The following is a 19,334-nucleotide window of genomic DNA, read 5'->3' as shown; positions in this document are numbered from 1 at the left end:
TTTATTTTTATAAATATTTATTTACTAATAACAAAATTGTTTTCGGTTACTTCCATTTAGCGCGCCTATGAGTTAAATTGTCAATAATATTAATCTTACATAATGTCAAAGATTACCAATGTTGCCAAAGTTTATGATACTATATCCCGAAGTTATATTTTATTGCTACCTGTTGATCGCTACTGTTTACTCTTAAGGCCGCGTCTCACCATCAAATAATTTGATCAAACTTGACGTACTTGAGGAAGTACGTCAAAGTGATGTCACAATTGCAGTTTTTTTGAAATTCTAAAAATCTGTGCTCTCACTATCAGTCTAGTTTGATCAAATTTTTTGTATTGAGTTGTCTAACTTGTTTGTACTTTATTTAAAATTAAAATTTTTAATTATTATCCACAATGAACACTCAGGATGTGACGTCACTAACTGTCACTTTCAGTTTGCTCAAATTATTTGATGGTGGGACGCGGTCTTTAGTGAACAAATAAACCATCGAATAAGGACGAAAAGTTAACAAATTGTGTGAATATAAGGTGTTGTGACGTCGATTGGTAGAAATTACTCATCCACAAGGTGGGTAATTTTTGGCGCCGGTCGATAGGCAACACATTTTACACTAGACCTGTATAGTAATTTGCATACATATTCCAAAGGCCTCATTTGCGAGTATATTTAGCACCAATTGATAGGCAACATATTATACATTAGACACTAGGAATTCTGGCGCTGGGTGAGTGATAATCCACAAAAACAACTAATCGATAAAAGTAAACAATTAGATTTTTAACTACATAATTATTGATAAATAAATTCACAAATTAATATAATCCTTAAAAATGGCCAGTGGTGGAGGTGGAGCAATTAAGAAAACGGGACCGGCAAGAGTGGAGTATGAAAGCAGCAGCGAAGAGAACGGGAATAAGATAAGTAGGGATGGGTACGATGCGGAAGATTTATTCAGAAAAAGCAAGGTAACGAGGAGAACACCGACTAAGAGTAATAACCAAAATGAACAGATGATACAAATGATGCAGACAATTATGTCAAGAAATGAAGATATGATGATTGAAATAAAAAACTTGCGCAGAGAGCAACAAGAAACCTTGGATTGTGTCAGACAGCTGGAGAAAAAGAATAAGGAGTTAGAAAAACGACTCAATGAAGCAAATGACAGAATAGAACGAATTGAGAAGGATAAAAGAAAAAAGAACATAATAATTAAAGGATTAACTTTCGATAGCAATGATAAAAGGTCTACTTAACAAAAACTAGAACAGTTTATTGAAGCAAATCTGCAACTAAAGGTTAAACTGAGGGAAGGAAATAAAATTGGTGATAAATCATTTCTGGCAGAAATGGAAAATATGACGGATAAAATCTCGGTATTAAGGAACAAAAGTAAACTTAGAAACATAACAGGACAAGGAGTATATATAGAGTCTGACATGACAAAAATGGAAAGAGAGATACAGGCTATAATTAGGAAAATAGCGAAGGAGGAAAAAGATAAGGGTAATACAGCAAAAATAGGGTATATGAAGCTAAATATTAATGGAAAAGATATGAAATGGGATAAGGATAATGGTAAACTGACAGAAACACACAGAACAGCCAGAGAGGACTCCCAAAAAACTAAAAAGGAATGCAGAAACGACTCCAATAAGTATAACGACTAAAGCAACGGACAAGTACATGAGATTGGAAAATGATAATACGAAGTATAAACAAGATAACGAGGCAAAACAAAACCATAAGTCAGAAAAGCCAAGAGATCAAAAGTCTGACTCCGTAGAGAATGATGAAAAAGGTAAAGAAATGGGTAAAGAAAAAAGAAGAGCGAAAAAAAGGAAAAAAGAGAAAATAAGAATGGCAACATGGAATGTACGCGGCACCTATGAGGAAGGAGCCATGAAGGAATTAGTAAAAGAAGTAGGGAGATATAAATTGGATATTGTAGCGGTACAAGAAACAAAACAATTGAGGTCAGAAATATCGGAATTAGAAAATATGGTTTTTTTTCAAAAGTGGAGAAGCAGATAGGATGTTGGGAACAGGTTTTATTATAAGAAAAGGTCTAAAAGAAAAGATTATGAGTTTTAATCCTATATCGGAGAGGATGTGTTATATACGACTAAAAGGGAAAAAAAGAAATATAAGCATTTTAAATGTACACGCCCCTACCGAAGAAAAAGATGAAGAGATAAAAGACATATATTATGAAAAAATGGAGATGGAATATGAAAGGATACCGAAACATGACGTCAAAATTATAATGGGAGATGTAAATGCAAAAGTGGGGAAAGAGGCAATCTACAGAAATACAGTAGGAAAGCATAGCAAACACGACGAGTCAAATGACAACGGACAGAGACTGATAAGTTTTGCAATGGAAAAAAATATGGTGGTAAGAAGTACACAGCTACAGCGGAAAGAGATACATAAGGGTACGTGGACATCTCCGGACGGAAAAACCGTTAACCAAATTGATCATGTAATGATCGAAAAACGACACGCGGAATTTATTACAAATGTCAGAAGTATGAGAGGAGCAGACTGCAGTTCAGACCATTTTTTAGTAAAAATTGAATGTAAAAGTGAAGTAGAAGAAAAAATAGTTGTAAAAAAGGATGCAAAAAGAACAAAATCATACGAAGTAGCTGAACTGAAAAAAGAAACAACCAGGCAAAAGTATCAAGAAGAAATAGAAAAATTGTTTTTGGAAACAAAGAATGAAGCCACAGATGTAGAAGAAAGATGGGAACAAATAAAACACATTACAAAAGAAATAAGCAGAAAATTGATACCCAGAATTAAAAAACAGACAAGAACTAAGGAGTGGTTTGATAGGGAGTGTGTAGAGCTGTCAGAAGAGAAGAAAAAGTTAAGAATACGTATGTTAACCAACCCTAACGACAAAAACAGAGAAGAGTATAACCACGTACGAAAACAGTTAAAGAAAAGTTGCAGGAAGAAAAAGAGAGAATTCAATGAAAAAAAGTTGCAGGAGATAGAAGAAAAATTTAAAAACAATGAAATAAGATCATTTTACCAAGAGGTAAAAAAAGTAGAAAAAGGTTACCAAAGCAAAACAAGCTACATAAAGACCATAGAAGGAGAGCTAGTAAGTGAGCCGGGAAAAGTTATGAAAGAATGGAAAATGTATTTCGAAACGTTACTAAACAGTGATTATGAAGATCAGGGAGAGGACGAAGACAGAACAGAGGGTGCAGATATAAGAATAGCCGAACCAACCAAAGACGAAGTGCAAAGAGTTGTAAGCAAATTGAAAAACAATAAAAGTCCAGGTCCAAATGAAATAAGTGCAGAAATGCTGAAAGCAGGGGGAAGAAAACTACTGGAAAAGGTGTATGAACTGATAGAACTTACATGGAAAGAAGAAAAGATGCCTGAAGAGTGGGCCAGAGCCTGGATAATCCCATTACATAAAAAAGGGGATGCAACGATGTTGCAGAATTACAGGGGTATTGCTTTGCTGGACGTGTGCTATAAGATATTTGCTAAGATTGTAAGATAAAGATTAGAGGTATACGCAGAGAAACTAATAGGAGAATACCAAACAGGCTTTAGAAACAATAGATCGACGACAGAGCAAATATTTAACATAAAAGAAATCCAAACAAGCTGCTACGAACATAAAATGGTTTTATATGCACTATTCATAGATTTTAAGCAGGCCTATGACAAAATTAATAGAAAAAAAAATGTATGAAGCCCTACGGCAAATGGAAATACCAGAAAAACTAATCAAGTTAATAAGAATTACCTTAAATATGACATCTAACGAAATAGTGTGGAACAGTCACAAATCGGAAGAGTTTATAGTCAAAAAAGGACTTAGACAAGGTGACCCTCTATCAACTGTGTTATTTAACCTAGTTTTGGAAACAATTGTAAGGAACAGCAGAATAGAAACACAAGAAACGATCTACCGTAACGAACATCAATGCATGGCCTACGCCGACGACCTTACACTGCTAGCAAAAACTAATACCGAATTAAAGAAAATCATGAGAAGATTAGTCAGAGAGGCAAAAAAATTCGGCCTAGAAATAAATGAAGAAAAGACGAAGTATATGGTGCTAGGCAACACAGAAAGAGAACCTGTAGATATGCTAAAGTTAACAGCGTTCGATGGAAAAGAATATAAATTTAAACGAGTAAATCACTTTACATATCTAGGTGCCATTATAGATGAAAAAGGACACGAGCAAAACGAACTAAAGCACAGGATAGCTAAAGGTAACCGAAAGGTCAGCAGTTTAAAAAAATTATTAAAGTCAAATTACGTATCAAGAAAGACGAAAATTAGAATATACCAAACTGTAATAAGAGCAACAGTCACCTACGGATGTGAAACATGGGTACTAAACAAAACAGAAGAAGAAATGATAGAGAGATGGGAACGCAAGGTACTGAGGACTATTTTCGGGGGAAAAATACGGCAGATGGTTGGCAAAGAAGAACTAATCAAGAATTAAGGATGCTTTACAAGGAACCAACTATAACAAGATACACAAAAGCACAAAGAATCAGGTGGGCAGGTCATGTCGAGAGGATGGATAGGTCAAGAATGCCAAAGAAGATACTATTAAGAAAACCAGTTGGGACAAGGAGACGAGGTAGACCAAGAAAAAGATGGCACGAAAAGTTTCAAGAAGATATAGGATCGATGGAAATTACAGACTGGAAAGAGAAAGCGAAAAACAGGATACAGTGGAGAAACATAGTGCAGCAATTTTTACATAGACATTAAATCAAATTATATAATAAATATAAGACATTAGTATATATTGTCATTTGTATTATGTAAAATTGTTATTGTTAAGTTGTAAAGCCCGAGGCCTCCAAGGCCTGTAGAGCATGTAAAATAAATAAAATATTTTTGCTAAGAATATTTTTTTCGACATAATACTTACTTTTTGAGTTATTTGCGAAGAACCGTCTAAAAATGTAGTTATTTTGTTGAAAAATGAACATATTCACACGCAAATAACTCAAAAAGTGTTGACTTGGCGAAAAAGCTCTATATAACAAAAGTTACTTAAAATTAGTTAGTTTATCCATTTCCGGTCTTATTTTGGACATATTTCACTTCTTCCACCCCCAATATCACTTTTTTTCTTTGACATATTAGCTATGCGTATGCCAATTTTCATGTCAATCCAAGCGGTTCTTTAAAATTTACAGCAAAAACCGTGAAAGAATTTACTAATATGTAATTTTTGACTATAACAATGGTAAGTCGTCCATTGATGTTAGTGATCAAATGGCTACGTATTCCTCTGCATTACGGCGGTGCACGAAATGGTACAGAAAACTTATGTTCGAAATTATTTGGGGGACGAGTTTGGTCAATGCTCATTTCCTGTATAACGAGAACACTATCCGTAAGAAGCTCACTATAACGGAATTTCGTGAACAGGTTATAACTTCAATGCTTGTAAAATGTTCTACACAAAACGTCACTATTACTGGCCCATCTGGAACCATAAAACAAGAAGTGCATCATCTAAATGTCCAAGATGGCAAGAAAATCAGAGGGCGCTGTTCGGAGTGTTACAAGAAATACGAAAGGAAAGGAGTAACAAATGCTGAGGGAAAAATTGTGAGAGCATCTCAAGTAAACACCAAATGTTCTGTGTGTGACATTATTATTTGTAAAAAATGTTATAATGCAACGCACTAAATATCAAATCAATTGTTTCTAGTTTAATACATAATATATCTTTATTTTTATTTTAAGAATTCGTATATTTTTGTTCTTTCCTTCAGAATAAATATAATGTTTATAAGACATTTGAGTATATAAATAAAAACAATAATAATATCTAAATATTAACTGATTATTGCAAAAATGGGTTCAAATAGTTATGTACTACAATAATATTTTTCATATGAATTTATAGTTACATACAACCTATCTTTTCATGTCTAATGCCAAACCCAGTTATACCAGGAAATTGGTTCAGGCCATAACATTATTCTCTACATATAAAAACTTAAGAATGTGTGTCCTTTTAGGAGACACAACAGATCGAACACAACGAGCCATGTGTATCTATTTCAGTACACAGCGTTGAGGACAGTGTGTATCTAAAAGGATAGGGTGTTAAGGGCGATCTCTATTTATTCACTTATGAAAGGGCGCGAATGTTCGGTCTGGATAGATTGCGATTTCAAGGTTTTTAAATGTATTGTGTGAGCTTTATCTCTGGTCGCTCTTGATGTCGAAACAATATGGGATGCCACTGAGTTTGAATTTCCGTTGCTTTCTGTTGTTGAAAGCTTTTACCATATCCAAATTTAATCCTTATTAAGGCTCAAGCTTTCCACTTGGTTTTTGAAAATTTAACGTACTTTCTGGATAGCCTGATATATTCTCGTAACCCTTATGTAGCATTATAACTCCCCCTAGCCACCATTTTAATGGTGAGAGATGTACAGAACAATACGGATGTTGTCATATTAAACCGAGTTGTTCTGAGATTTTGAAGCTAGAAAATTCCTCTTCTTCCTCGTTGCCTCTTGTTCACCACACCACATTTTAAATGTCTCCAGTTTCTTCATAGATGATTGAGAAAGAATCCAAACCTTCACTTTGTGATATAACAGAAACAAAAACACATAAAACTGGGACATGTTTCATTTATTTTTCATGTTTTAAAGATGAAAATGATTTGCACAAAGACAAATTGCTCACAAATTATACAAAAATATACGGTCGATATAAAAAATATTTCATAATAATAGTGGATAAAGTAATAGAAGAATCTAGAAAACATAGGAATTTGCTAGCTTTTAAATCAACCTTGGTAAAGTTGTTAGATAGACCATTGTTGCACATATAGGTATATATATACTATTTAATATACACATGATTTTATAGTTTTTTTTTAATATTTATTTTTAGAGTCATGATGTTATTTGTGGAAATGAACCAGATAAAACTACTGGAAGTTACATGTCTTCTTACTATCTATCATATCAATTACTGCCATTACTGGCGCACAATAAAGTACAAAAGTTACCTAATCATCCTCGTGTGGGAAGAATGCCAAAACATGACGAACAATTTAAGAATTATGTAAGTAAAGATTTTGTTGGAATATAATAATTTTTTGAAAATCTGCCTACATTAAAAATATATTATTTTAGGGTAACCAATGTAATTATGGTCTTGGAAAATATAAAAAATCCATTTGGGAGTTCCAACAGAACGATGCTAGAAAAACAGCAGAAACAATAAATGAGTCAGTTTATCCAAAGCCAACAAATGAATATTATACATTTTACAGATGGTAAAAAAGATCAAAAATATACATAAACGTTTAAATTTCTCATTATGATATATCAATACTCTTCTTCTTACATCAGGCAAGACACTCCTTGTTTCTCATGGTCATGACCTTTATAGGTACTCTGCCCTTTCATTACATGCTATCAAGAAGTCATGTGCTGAAACCTTATCAATAAGTCATGCACTTTCTTATAAGGAGTTAGAATTTTTCGTGACTACACAGGTCAGATCTACAAAAGATAAGCGTTTGGTTCGAACATTAGTGTCTGATGTGTGAGTGCCTACTCATAATTAGCACCCATTCCGTAAAATTTGGTCCTCTATTTGCTCTTGTAATAGTTCTTTCATCCGCATATGCTTCTCCTTTCGGTCTCCCATATGGAAGTGATTGTTGCAGGTATGTATTCTTTAGTGTGCCCAACAGCACAGCCTGCGTAAATTTGCGTGTATAACACTAACACCATGGACTTGTTTACAAAACAAACATAAAATAATATATAATTATCTCTTTTCTAAATATTTTTAAACATACAATGAACTCACCTATAGTCTGGGCTGATTATCGGAGAATAGGCCATTTTTGGGAAAAGTTATTTACCAGCAATTTTATTGCTGGAATCGAAGCTTATGATTATATATATTAATAATATAGGTATGCAAAGTCCGCAGATAGTGTGCTACTTTTTTTATAAACAAAATGGCGCCCGAGAATCGTGTTTTTTTCAATTATTGCTCTATAACTCCGAAGATTTTAACTTTACAACAAAAACACTCAAATAAAAATTCACCGCAATTAAATTCTGCATAGAGATATGTTTTTCCCGATCTGCTCCGACGAAAATTTTCCTCGGAAAATGCGGGTTTTCCTAACGAAATCTTTAATAAAGTTTTAGATAAGTAATTATCTACCAATAAATAAATAATTTGGTAACTTAAAAGCCTTCTTGGTTTAGATTATAGTTCCAGAAGCTAGTGAAAATTGAACGAATATTTTAGCAACAATTCAATTGTTAATTAATAATTTACGGTCGCAATAATAACCAAAATAATTATGATACACTGATCAAACTTTGAAATCTTAAAAAGATGAGATGACTATTTAACATTTTGTCGACAAAATATAATTTTTTTATTTTTTTTGCATAATCTTTAAATGTTAAAAAAAATATTTATAAACAAATTAACGTTTCTCAGAAAGTTTTTATTATATTCTAATTTTAAAAAATAGTTAAAATGCGTATTTCAAATATCTTGAAAATGAACGCTTTAAAACTTTTTTGCAACCATTTGCGAAAAAGTTATGAAACAGCAAAGTAAACATACGATTACTACGTTGTTTATATATATTTTTTAATTCTTTCAAAGCGTAAAAGTGAGTTTAAAGTACAAGCTAATTATTTACAAAAATATCGATTATTAGTTTAATGGTTATATTTTAATTAAAGATTATAAATATATTTTTTTGTAATTTACACGCGCGAAAGTAGACTAATACAGTACTGTAGCTAAAATTTTCACTCGAAGCGACGACCGCCCGCGCGACGTACACTTAATAAATAAAATTATAGTATATGCTTTTTCTCATGAGGATCTCTCAGTGCGTCACAGTTTTTCGTTTTCTTTCTAACGCATTAAATTGTATGTGCCAGAAAAAAACGCACATCGGTGATTACATTTCGTCGGTGACATTTATAACATTTATTCTAGTTGTCAATAGATGGCGCCATAATCGAAAATAAAATAATTTGCGAATTATATAATTCATATATCTACGAATATAATCTGAATAATTTATAAGACTATACAAATCAAAGAAAATACCATTTTATAAATGCAATAAACACAATTGATTTGTTTTTTGCCAAATTGCAAATAAAATGTGACAACTGTCAGATTTAACTAAAATGTCATGTCACTAAAATGTATATTATCACGGACTTACCTTTTTTTCTATCATTTGTGACGCACTGAAAAATGCTCATGAAAAGAAGCATATGTATGCTGCGTGTCGGTCGCTTCGAGTGAACATTTTAGCTCCGGCTCTGTATCAAGCCTACTTTCGCGCTAAAAATTACAAAAAAAGTATTTTTAATCTTTGATTAAAATATAACCGTTGAACTAATATTTGATATTCTTTGTGAGTAATTAGATTGCACCACAGACTCACTTTTAAGCTTTGAAACAATTAAAACAAATTATAAACAACGGAGCAATCGTACATTTACTTTGCTGTTTCATAACTTTTTTGCAAATGGTTGGAAAAATTTTTTAAAGCATTCATTTTCAAGACCTGTGAAATACGCATTTTAAGTATTTTTTAAAATTAGAATATAATAAACAATTTCTGAGAAATGTTAATTTGTTTATAACTATTTTTTTAAACATTTAAAGATTATGCAAAAAATGAATACTTTTTTTTCGACAAAATATTAAATAGGCATCACATCTTTATAATCTTTCTAAGTTTGATCAATGTCTCATGATTATTTTGGTTTATTGCGACTGTAAATTGTTAATTAACAATTGAATTGTTGCTAAAATATTCGTTTAATTTTCACCGGCTTCTGCAGTTATAATCTATACCAAGAAAGCTTTTATTTCACCAAGTTATTTAATTATTGATAAATAATTACTTGCCCAAAAAATTTATTTGAAAATTCGAGATTTTGTTGGGAAACCCCAATTTTCCGAGGAAAATTTTCGTCGGAGCAAATCGGGAAAAACATGCCTCTATGTAGAATTAAATTGCGATGAATTTTTATTTGAGTGTTTTTGGGGTAAAGTTAAAATCTTCGGAGTTATAGACCAATAATTGAAAAAAAAAAACATGAATTGGGGGCACCATTTTGTTAATAAAAGAAGTAGCACACTATCTGCGGACTTTGCATACCTATATTATTAATATATAGGATCATAATATTCGATTCCAGCAATAAAATTGCTGGTAAATAACCTTTCTTTGTACTTTACTAATTAGACCAGCGTATTATAACTATTTTTTTTTCAAAATTTAAAGATTATGCAAAAAACGAAAAATTTATATTTTGTGGATAAAATATTAAATAAGCATCTCATCTTTATAATCTTTATAAGTTTGATCAATGTATCATGATTATTTTGGTTATTATTGCGATCGTAAATTGTTAATTAACAATTGAATTGTTGCTAAAATATTCGTTTAATTTTCACCGGCTTCTGCAGTTATAATCTATACCAAGAAAGCTTTTATTTCACCAAGTTATTTAATTATTAATAAATAATTACTTGCCCAAAAAATTTATTTGAAAATTCGAGATTTTGTTGGGAAACCCCAGATTTTCCGAGGAAAATTTTCGTCGGAGCAAATCGGGAAAAACATGCCTCTATGTAGAATTCAATTGGGATGAATTTTTATTTGAGTGTTTTTGGGGTAAAGTTAAAATCTTCGGAGTTATAGACCAATAATTGAAAAAAACACGAATTGGGGGCACCATTTTGTTAATAAAAAAAAGTAGCACAATATCTGCGGACTTTGCATACCTATATTATTAATATATAGGATCATAATGTTCGATTCCAGCAATAAAATTGCTGGTAAATAACCTTTTTTTGTACTTTACTAATTAGACCAGCGTATTATAATTATTTTTTTTTTAATTTAAAGATTATGCAAAAAAACGAAAAATTTATATTTTGTCGATAAAATATTAAATAAGCATCTCATCTTTATAAGTTTGATCAATGTCTCATGATTATTTTGGTTTATTGCGACTGTAAATTGTTAATTATCAATTGAATTGTTGCTAAAATATTCGTTTAATTTTCACCGGCTTCTGCAGTTATAATCTATACCAAGAAAGCTTTTATTTCACCAAGTTATTTAATTATCGATAAATAATTGCTTGCTCAAAAAATTTATTTGAAAATTCGAGATTTTGTTGGGAAACCCCAGATTTTCCGAGGAAAATTTTCGTCGGAGCAAATCGGGAAAAACATGCCTCTATGTAGAATTAAATTGCGATGAATTTTTATTTCAGTGTTTTTGGGGTAAAGTTAAAATCTTCGGAGTTATAGACCAATAATTGAAAAAAACACGAATTGGGGGCACCATTTTGTTAATAAAAAAGTAGCACACTATCTGCGGACTTTGCATACCTATATTATTAATATATGGGATCATAATGTTCGCTTCCAGCAATAAAATTGCTGGTAAATAACCTTTTTTTGTACCGGGTGTCCCAATAAGAATGGCTCTCGGCCATATCTCAGGAACCGTTTATAGTAGAGCTTTGAAATAAAAAATTTTATAACAAAAGTTGCCTCAGGAAAAGCCTGGAAATTATTTTCATAATTGTGGGACCACCGCTAGAGGGCGTAATTGAATATCAAAAATTAAAAAATCTAAATTTTACAAAATTTTCCTAATGAAGGGGCACTGGAAATCCGATCGTCGTATTCTTCATAAATTTCTACGCATATTTGATTTGACAAGTTTAGGTCTACCTTTGGAAATAAGAGGTGGGGATGAGTGGGAACCTTGTTATGAAAAACTGGCTGTGAGTCCGGTTCTGCTTAATCAAATTTTGCAAACTTGGTCTTGTTGAAGACAGATCTTTTTCGTCAATGTAAAAGTTATGATTTCGAACCAACTTACTGAGTAATATGCCAGCTAGAAGGCGTTATTTATTTTTTTTCAGAAATCTAGTGTTCCTTGGAAAATATTAAATACAAACATGCATTTTTAATACAATATTACCAAATTGGACAAAATTATCAACAGAATAGCGAAAACTGCATGTTAATAACTTTTTTCTATCTCGAGATATCTTACAAAACGTGTAAATTTAAAAACATAACTGTTACTGTCACCGGTAAACTAAATTCATTAAAGGTAGTGTGCTATGGAAACAACAAAGAAACATTTTCCAGCTGTCAACGTATATTAGGTCTTTTCAACGCTTCTCATTTGTTTCGAGCCTCGTTCATATCTCGTATATTAATATTATAGACGGATTATACGGCATATGACAAAGGCTCGAAACAAATGAGAAGCGTTGAAAAGCCCTATTACAAAGAAATAAAAACAACTATTTAGTGATGACATAAACGTTCAAATTTTTGCCCATTATTTGCGTTGCAAACATTTACTCTTTCAAGAGTAGATTGAACAGCAGTCTCAATTTCTGCTCTCGATATGCTTTGAATGGCGTTTAGTATTCTCTGGATAATGTATTCTAGAGTAGTGTATGATGGGCAACAATTTGAATATTTAGTTCGTCACTAAGTAGTTCTTTTTGTTCTGTGTTATATTTAATTTTAATAGTATTGTTTCTCTTTATATTGTTGTTTTAATTAATTATATTTTTATACGATGACATCTGGAAAATGATATTTTGTTTTGTCCACAGCACACTACTTTTCATTAACTTAGATTACCGGTGAAAGTAACAGTTATGTATAAAATTTACACGTTTCTCGAGATATCTTGAGATAGAAAAAAGGTATCGACATGCGGTTTTCGCTATTCTATTGCTAATTTAATCTAATTTTATAAATTATGATTAAAAATGCATACTTGTATTTAATATTTTCCAAAGAAAACTAGATTTCTGAAAAAAAATTAATAACGCCTCCCAGCTGGCTTATTACTTATTAGGATGGTTCAAAATTATCACGCTTACATTGAAGAAAAAGATCTGTCTTCAACAAGACCCACTTTTCAAAATTTGATTTAGTAGAACCGGACTTACAGCCCTTTTTTCATAACCCCCCACCCACTCACCCCCACCTCTTATTTGCAAAGGTAGAGTTAAACTTGTTAAATCAAATATGCGCAGAATTTGATGAAGAATACAATAATCGGATTTCCAGTGCCCCGTCATTAGGAAAATTTTGTAAAATTTAGATTTTTAAATTTTTGATATTCAATTACGCCCTCTAGCGGTGGACCCACAATTATGAAAATAATTTCCAGGCTTTTCCTGAGGCAACTTTTGTTATAAAATTTTTTATTTCAAAGCTCTACTATAAACGGTTCCTGAGATATGGCCGAGAGCCATTCTTATTGGGACACCCGGTACTTTACTGATTAGACCAGCGTATTATAATTATTTTTTTTTAATTTAAAGATTCTGCAAAAAACGAAAAATTTATATTTTGTCGATAAAATATTAAATAAGCCTCTCATCTTTATAAGTTTGATCAATGTCTCATGATTATTTTGGTTTATTGCGACTGTAAATTGTTAATTATCAATTGAATTGTTGCTAAAATATTCGTTTAATTTTCACCGGCTTCTGCAGTTATAATCTATACCAAGAAAGCTTTTATTTCACCAAGTTATTTAATTATCGATAAATAATTACTTGCCCAAAAAATTTATTTGAAAATTCGAGATTTTGTTGGGAAACCCCAGATTTTCCGAGGAAAATTTTCGTCGGAGCAAATCGGGAAAAACATGCCTCTATGTAGAATTAAATTGCGATGAATTTTTATTTGAGTGTTTTTGGGGTAAAGTTAAAATCTTCGGAGTTATAGACCAATAATTGAAAAAAACACGAATTGGGGGCACCATTTTGTTAATAAAAAAGTAGCACACTATCTGCGGACTTTGCATACCTATATTATTAATATATGGGATCATAATGTTCGCTTCCAGCAATAAAATTGCTGGTAAATAACCTTTTTTTGTACCGGGTGTCCCAATAAGAATGGCTCTCGGCCATATCTCAGGAACCGTTTATAGTAGAGCTTTGAAATAAAAAATTTTATAACAAAAGTTGCCTCAGGAAAAGCCTGGAAATTATTTTCATAATTGTGGGACCACCGCTAGAGGGCGTAATTGAATATCAAAAATTTTGATTTGACAAGTTTAGGTCTACCTTTGGAAATAAGAGGTGGGGATGAGTGGTAACCTTGTTATGAAAAACTGGCTGTGAGTCCGGTTCTGCTTAATCAAATTTTGCAAACTTGGTCTTGTTGAAGACAGATCTTTTTCGTCAATGTAAAAGTTATGATTTCGAACCAAATTACTGAGTAATATGCCAGCTAGAAGGCGTTATTTATTTTTTTTCAGAAATCTAGTGTTCCTTGGAAAATATTAAATACAAACATGCATTTTTAATACAATATTACCAAATTGGACAAAATTATCAACAGAATAGCGAAAACTGCATGTTAATAACTTTTTTCTATCTCGAGATATCTTACAAAACGTGTAAATTTAAAAACATAACTGTTACTGTCACCGGTAAACTAAATTCATTAAAGGTAGTGTGCTATGGAAACAACAAAGAAACATTTTCCAGCTGTCAACGTATATTAGGTCTTTTCAACGCTTCTCATTTGTTTCGAGCCTCGTTCATATCTCGTATATTAATATTATAGACGGATTATACGGCATATGACAAAGGCTCGAAACAAATGAGAAGCGTTGAAAAGCCCTATTACAAAGAAATAAAAACAACTATTTAGTGATGACATAAACGTTCAAATTTTTGCCCATTATTTGCGTTGCAAACATTTACTCTTTCAAGAGTAGATTGAACAGCAGTCTCAATTTCTGCTCTCGATATGCTTTGAATGGCGTTTAGTATTCTCTGGATAATGTATTCTAGAGTAGTGTATGATGGGCAACAATTTGAATATTTAGTTCGTCACTAAGTAGTTCTTTTTGTTCTGTGTTATATTTAATTTTAATAGTATTGTTTCTCTTTATATTGTTGTTTTAATTAATTATATTTTTATACGATGACATCTGGAAAATGATATTTTGTTTTGTCCACAGCACACTACTTTTCATTAACTTAGTTTACCGGTGAAAGTAACAGTTATGTATAAAATTTACACGTTTCTCGAGATATCTTGAGATAGAAAAAAGGTATCGACATGCGGTTTTCGCTATTCTATTGCTAATTTAATCTAATTTTATAAATTATGATTAAAAATGCATACTTGTATTTAATATTTTCCAAAGAAAACTAGATTTCTGAAAAAAAATTAATAACGCCTCCCAGCTGGCTTATTACTTATTAGGATGGTTCAAAATTATCACGCTTACATTGAAGAAAAAGATCTGTCTTCAACAAGACCCACTTTTCAAAATTTGATTTAGTAGAACCGGACTTACAGCCCTTTTTTCATAACCCCCCACCCACTCACCCCCACCTCTTATTTGCAAAGGTAGAGTTAAACTTGTTAAATCAAATATGCGCAGAATTTGATGAAGAATACAATAATCGGATTTCCAGTGCCCCGTCATTAGGAAAATTTTGTAAAATTTAGATTTTTAAATTTTTGATATTCAATTACGCCCTCTAGCGGTGGACCCACAATTATGAAAATAATTTCCAGGCTTTTCCTGAGGCAACTTTTGTTATAAAATTTTTTATTTCAAAGCTCTACTATAAACGGTTCCTGAGATATGGCCGAGAGCCATTCTTATTGGGACACCCGGTACTTTACTAATTAGACCAGCGTATTATAATTATTTTTTTTTAATTTAAAGATTATGCAAAAAACGAAAAATTTATATTTTGTCGATAAAATATTAAATAAGCATCTCATCTTTATAAGTTTGATCAATGTCTCATGATTATTTTGGTTTATTGCGACTGTAAATTGTTAATTATCAATTGAATTGTTGCTAAAATATTCGTTTAATTTTCACCGGCTTCTGCAGTTATAATCTATACCAAGAAAGCTTTTATTTCACCAAGTTATTTAATTATCGATAAATAATTACTTGCCCAAAAAATTTATTTGAAAATTCGAGATTTTGTTGGGAAACCCCAGATTTTCCGAGGAAAATTTTCGTCGGAGCAAATCGGGAAAAACATGCCTCTATGTAGAATTAAATTGTGATGAATTTTTATTTGAGTGTTTTTGGGGTAAAGTTAAAATCTTCGGAGTTATAGACCAATAATTGAAAAAAACACGAATTGGGGGCACCATTTTGTTAATAAAAAAAGTAGCACACTATCTGCGGACTTTGCATACCTATATTATTGATATATATAGGATCATAATATTCGATTCCAGCAATAAAATTGCTGGTAAATAACCTTTCTTTGTACTTTACTAATTAGACCAGCGTATTATAACTATTTCTTTTTCAAAATTTAAAGATTATGCAAAAAAAAACGAAAAATTTATATTTTGTCGATAAAATATTAAATAAGCATCTCATCTTTATAATCTTTATAAGTTTGATCAATGTATCATGATTAGTTTGGTTATTATTGCGATCGTAAATTGTTAATTAACAATTGAATTGTAGCTAAAATATTCGTTTAATTTTCACCGGCTTCTGGAATTACAATCTATACCAAGAAAGCTTTGATGTCACTAAGTTATTTAATTATTGATTAATAATTTCTTACCTAAAACTTTATTTGAAAATTAGAGTTTTTGTTGGGAAAACCCGCATTTTCCGAGGAAAATTTTCGTCGGAGCAAATCGGGAAAAACATATCTCTATGCAGAATTTAATTGCGGTGAATTTTTATTTGGGTGTTTTTGTTGTAAAGTTAAAATCTTCGGAGTTATAGAGCAATAATTGAAAAAAATACGATTTGTCGGCGCCATTTTGTTTATAAAAAAAGTAGCACACTATCTGCGGACTTTGCATACCTATATTATTAATATATAGGATCTTATAATTCGATTTCAGCAATAAAATTGCTGGTAAATAACTTTTCCATGAATTTTGCTAATTAGCCCAGAGTATTACTATCAAAGCAGCTACCCATTCTTGTATCCTATGTAACTCAATAAGTACTATATTTGCTATTTGTCACGGCACTTGTAATATTCATGTATATTAAATTTTTTAAAATGTATTCTAAATAAACAACTATTCGGCGATTTTATTTTCATTGTCGCAAAATCACTAATTTCGCGCACAATTCTCTTTAAATGGATGTTTTCTCTTTGCACCAACGCGTTGCGTTCAACTGAGGTCCCCTCTCCTTGATTTGCTACCTGAGTGACCTTGGCGATTTCAGATATTTCGGTAAACTTGTACAACCGCAACTATGTAGATTTCTGTAAATGCTGCAGTCATTCAATACCTCAATACAATGTGTTAAATTTTTACTTGGTAATTGATTATCGCAGTAATTCCCTTAAAAGTTTTTTATACATTATTATGTATCCTTACTTGACCTATTCCTTCTAACCAATGTGCTCTTAAATATTCACATGTTCCTACCAATTAAGCGGATATCCACCTGAAAATTTTCAAGCTTTAGTACCATACATCTTTTATACAGTGAGCACGTAAAGGTTGGAATAAATTCATTTTCTCGAAAATGGACGATTTTGTAAAAAAATCCCGAAACAGGTCAATTTTTATTTTTAAATTACGACTTTTTGGCATATAAATCATACTAGTGACGTCACCCATTTGGGCGTTATGACGTCATCGATGATTTTTTTAAATGAGAATAGGGGTCGTATGATAGCTTATTTGAAAGGTAATTCAATTATCTATTCAGTAATATAAACATTAACATAATTATTTATACAGGGTGTCGAAAAATTTTTTTTTGAATTAAATTGACTGACATAAAAAGAAGAATATGTGTAATTTATTTAATTCAAAATACATTTTACTTACAGAAAACAGAATTTATAGAAAACAGAAAAAAATGTTTATTTGAAAATAATCATTGCTTTTCGCTTAAATTAAATGCTCAAATTGTCAAGAGGCAGGTGAGTGGCTGCTTTAATATTGAATTTGCAAAAAACAATATTTATTTGTCAAATAAACATTTTTTCCTCTCTTATGATAGCAGTAAAATGTATTTTGAATTAAATAAATTACATAGATTCTTCTTTTTATGTGAATAAATTTAATTCAAAAATTTTTTTTTGGACACCCTGTATAAATAATTATGTTAATGTTTGTATTACTGAATAGAGAATTGAATTACCTTTCAAATGATCTATAACACCACCCCTATTCTCATTTAAAAAAATCATCGATGACGTCATCACGCCCAAATGGGTGACGTCACTAGTATGATACATAAGCCAAAAAGTCGTAATTTATAAATAAAAATCGACGTGTTTCGGGATTTTTTCCCAAAATTGTCCATTCTCGAGAAAATGAATTTATTCCAACCTTTACGTGCTCTCTGTATTCACTTCTCTTATAGTTTTATTTTTGTCAAATTATTTTAAATTTCATAAGAATTTTGTAAGAATTATTTAATTAATATGTTTTTTATAATATAGGATTCGTAGAAAGCCCAAGAAAGGAAAATATGGCGATGAATATGTTCCTGTTCTACCGAATCATCCTCGATTGTCTAAATGTAATCCTCTAACTTGGAATTGCTAATCCAGCTAATCCATTGTTCGATATAAGAATCTTCCATTAAACTGTAAACATATACGAAATAAATAATTCTACATGTTTCTTGTTTTACGCAAAGTGGAGACAATTATAGCTTGGTCTAAGGCAAGTTAATATTCATGTAGTTGGTTTCATTTAGTTTATGTAACACTGTCTTGTAAATGTTGAAACACAATTAAGAAGAGAATTTCGATGAAAGGATAGTTAACCGAACGATGTCTTTTTAGAAACGTAAATATTAAAAAAACTTGGTAAACTTGGAAATACTGCTTATCCAAAGGGACAATATTGGAATATCACCAAAGCGATATAGTATAGTACCTATAAGTAAGAAATAGAACGGTCAGCTTTGTAGGTTTTGATAGTTCTGCTGTAAGCTATAGTGCGGCGGTTGGTTGTTCTAGTAATTAATTATGTGATTAAAAATATGTATTTTTTACTTAGGTATACATATACCGTTAAAGCAGGACATATCTTATGTTAAAATTAATTTTGAGCATTTTCTTTTTACGTTTCACCTTACAGCGGCCTTCCTCTTTCCTCATGCTTGCATTGATAACTGATGTAGAATGGTTTTTTTTAATTACCTACTCTTATTATTGTTCTATAAAAACATAATTAAGTCTAAAAGTAACGTAAAAGTATACAGTTCAAAATTTTTAAAGTTTAGAAAAAAATG

General features: G+C 31.3%; 1 protein-coding gene across 1 annotated transcript in view; it reads left to right on the top strand.

The window, feature by feature from the left end:
- LOC114342409 (uncharacterized) overlaps positions 1-18,715 on the top strand; it is a 58,575-nt gene extending 39,860 nt beyond the window's left edge. The window contains exons 3-5 of the mRNA XM_028293214.2: positions 6,932-7,105; positions 7,177-7,319; positions 18,535-18,715. Coding sequence (XP_028149015.1) covers positions 6,932-7,105; positions 7,177-7,319; positions 18,535-18,640 — 423 coding nt within the window. The 3' untranslated portion in view covers positions 18,641-18,715. The remainder of the gene's footprint in view (positions 1-6,931; positions 7,106-7,176; positions 7,320-18,534) is intronic.
- The last annotated feature ends 619 nt before the right edge of the window (positions 18,716-19,334 follow it).

The sequence above is a fragment of the Diabrotica virgifera genome, chromosome 7 (assembly GCF_917563875.1).
Source record: "Diabrotica virgifera virgifera chromosome 7, PGI_DIABVI_V3a".
NCBI classification, from domain to species: domain Eukaryota; kingdom Metazoa; phylum Arthropoda; class Insecta; order Coleoptera; family Chrysomelidae; genus Diabrotica; species Diabrotica virgifera.
This window is presented reverse-complemented; position numbering and strand designations above follow the sequence as displayed.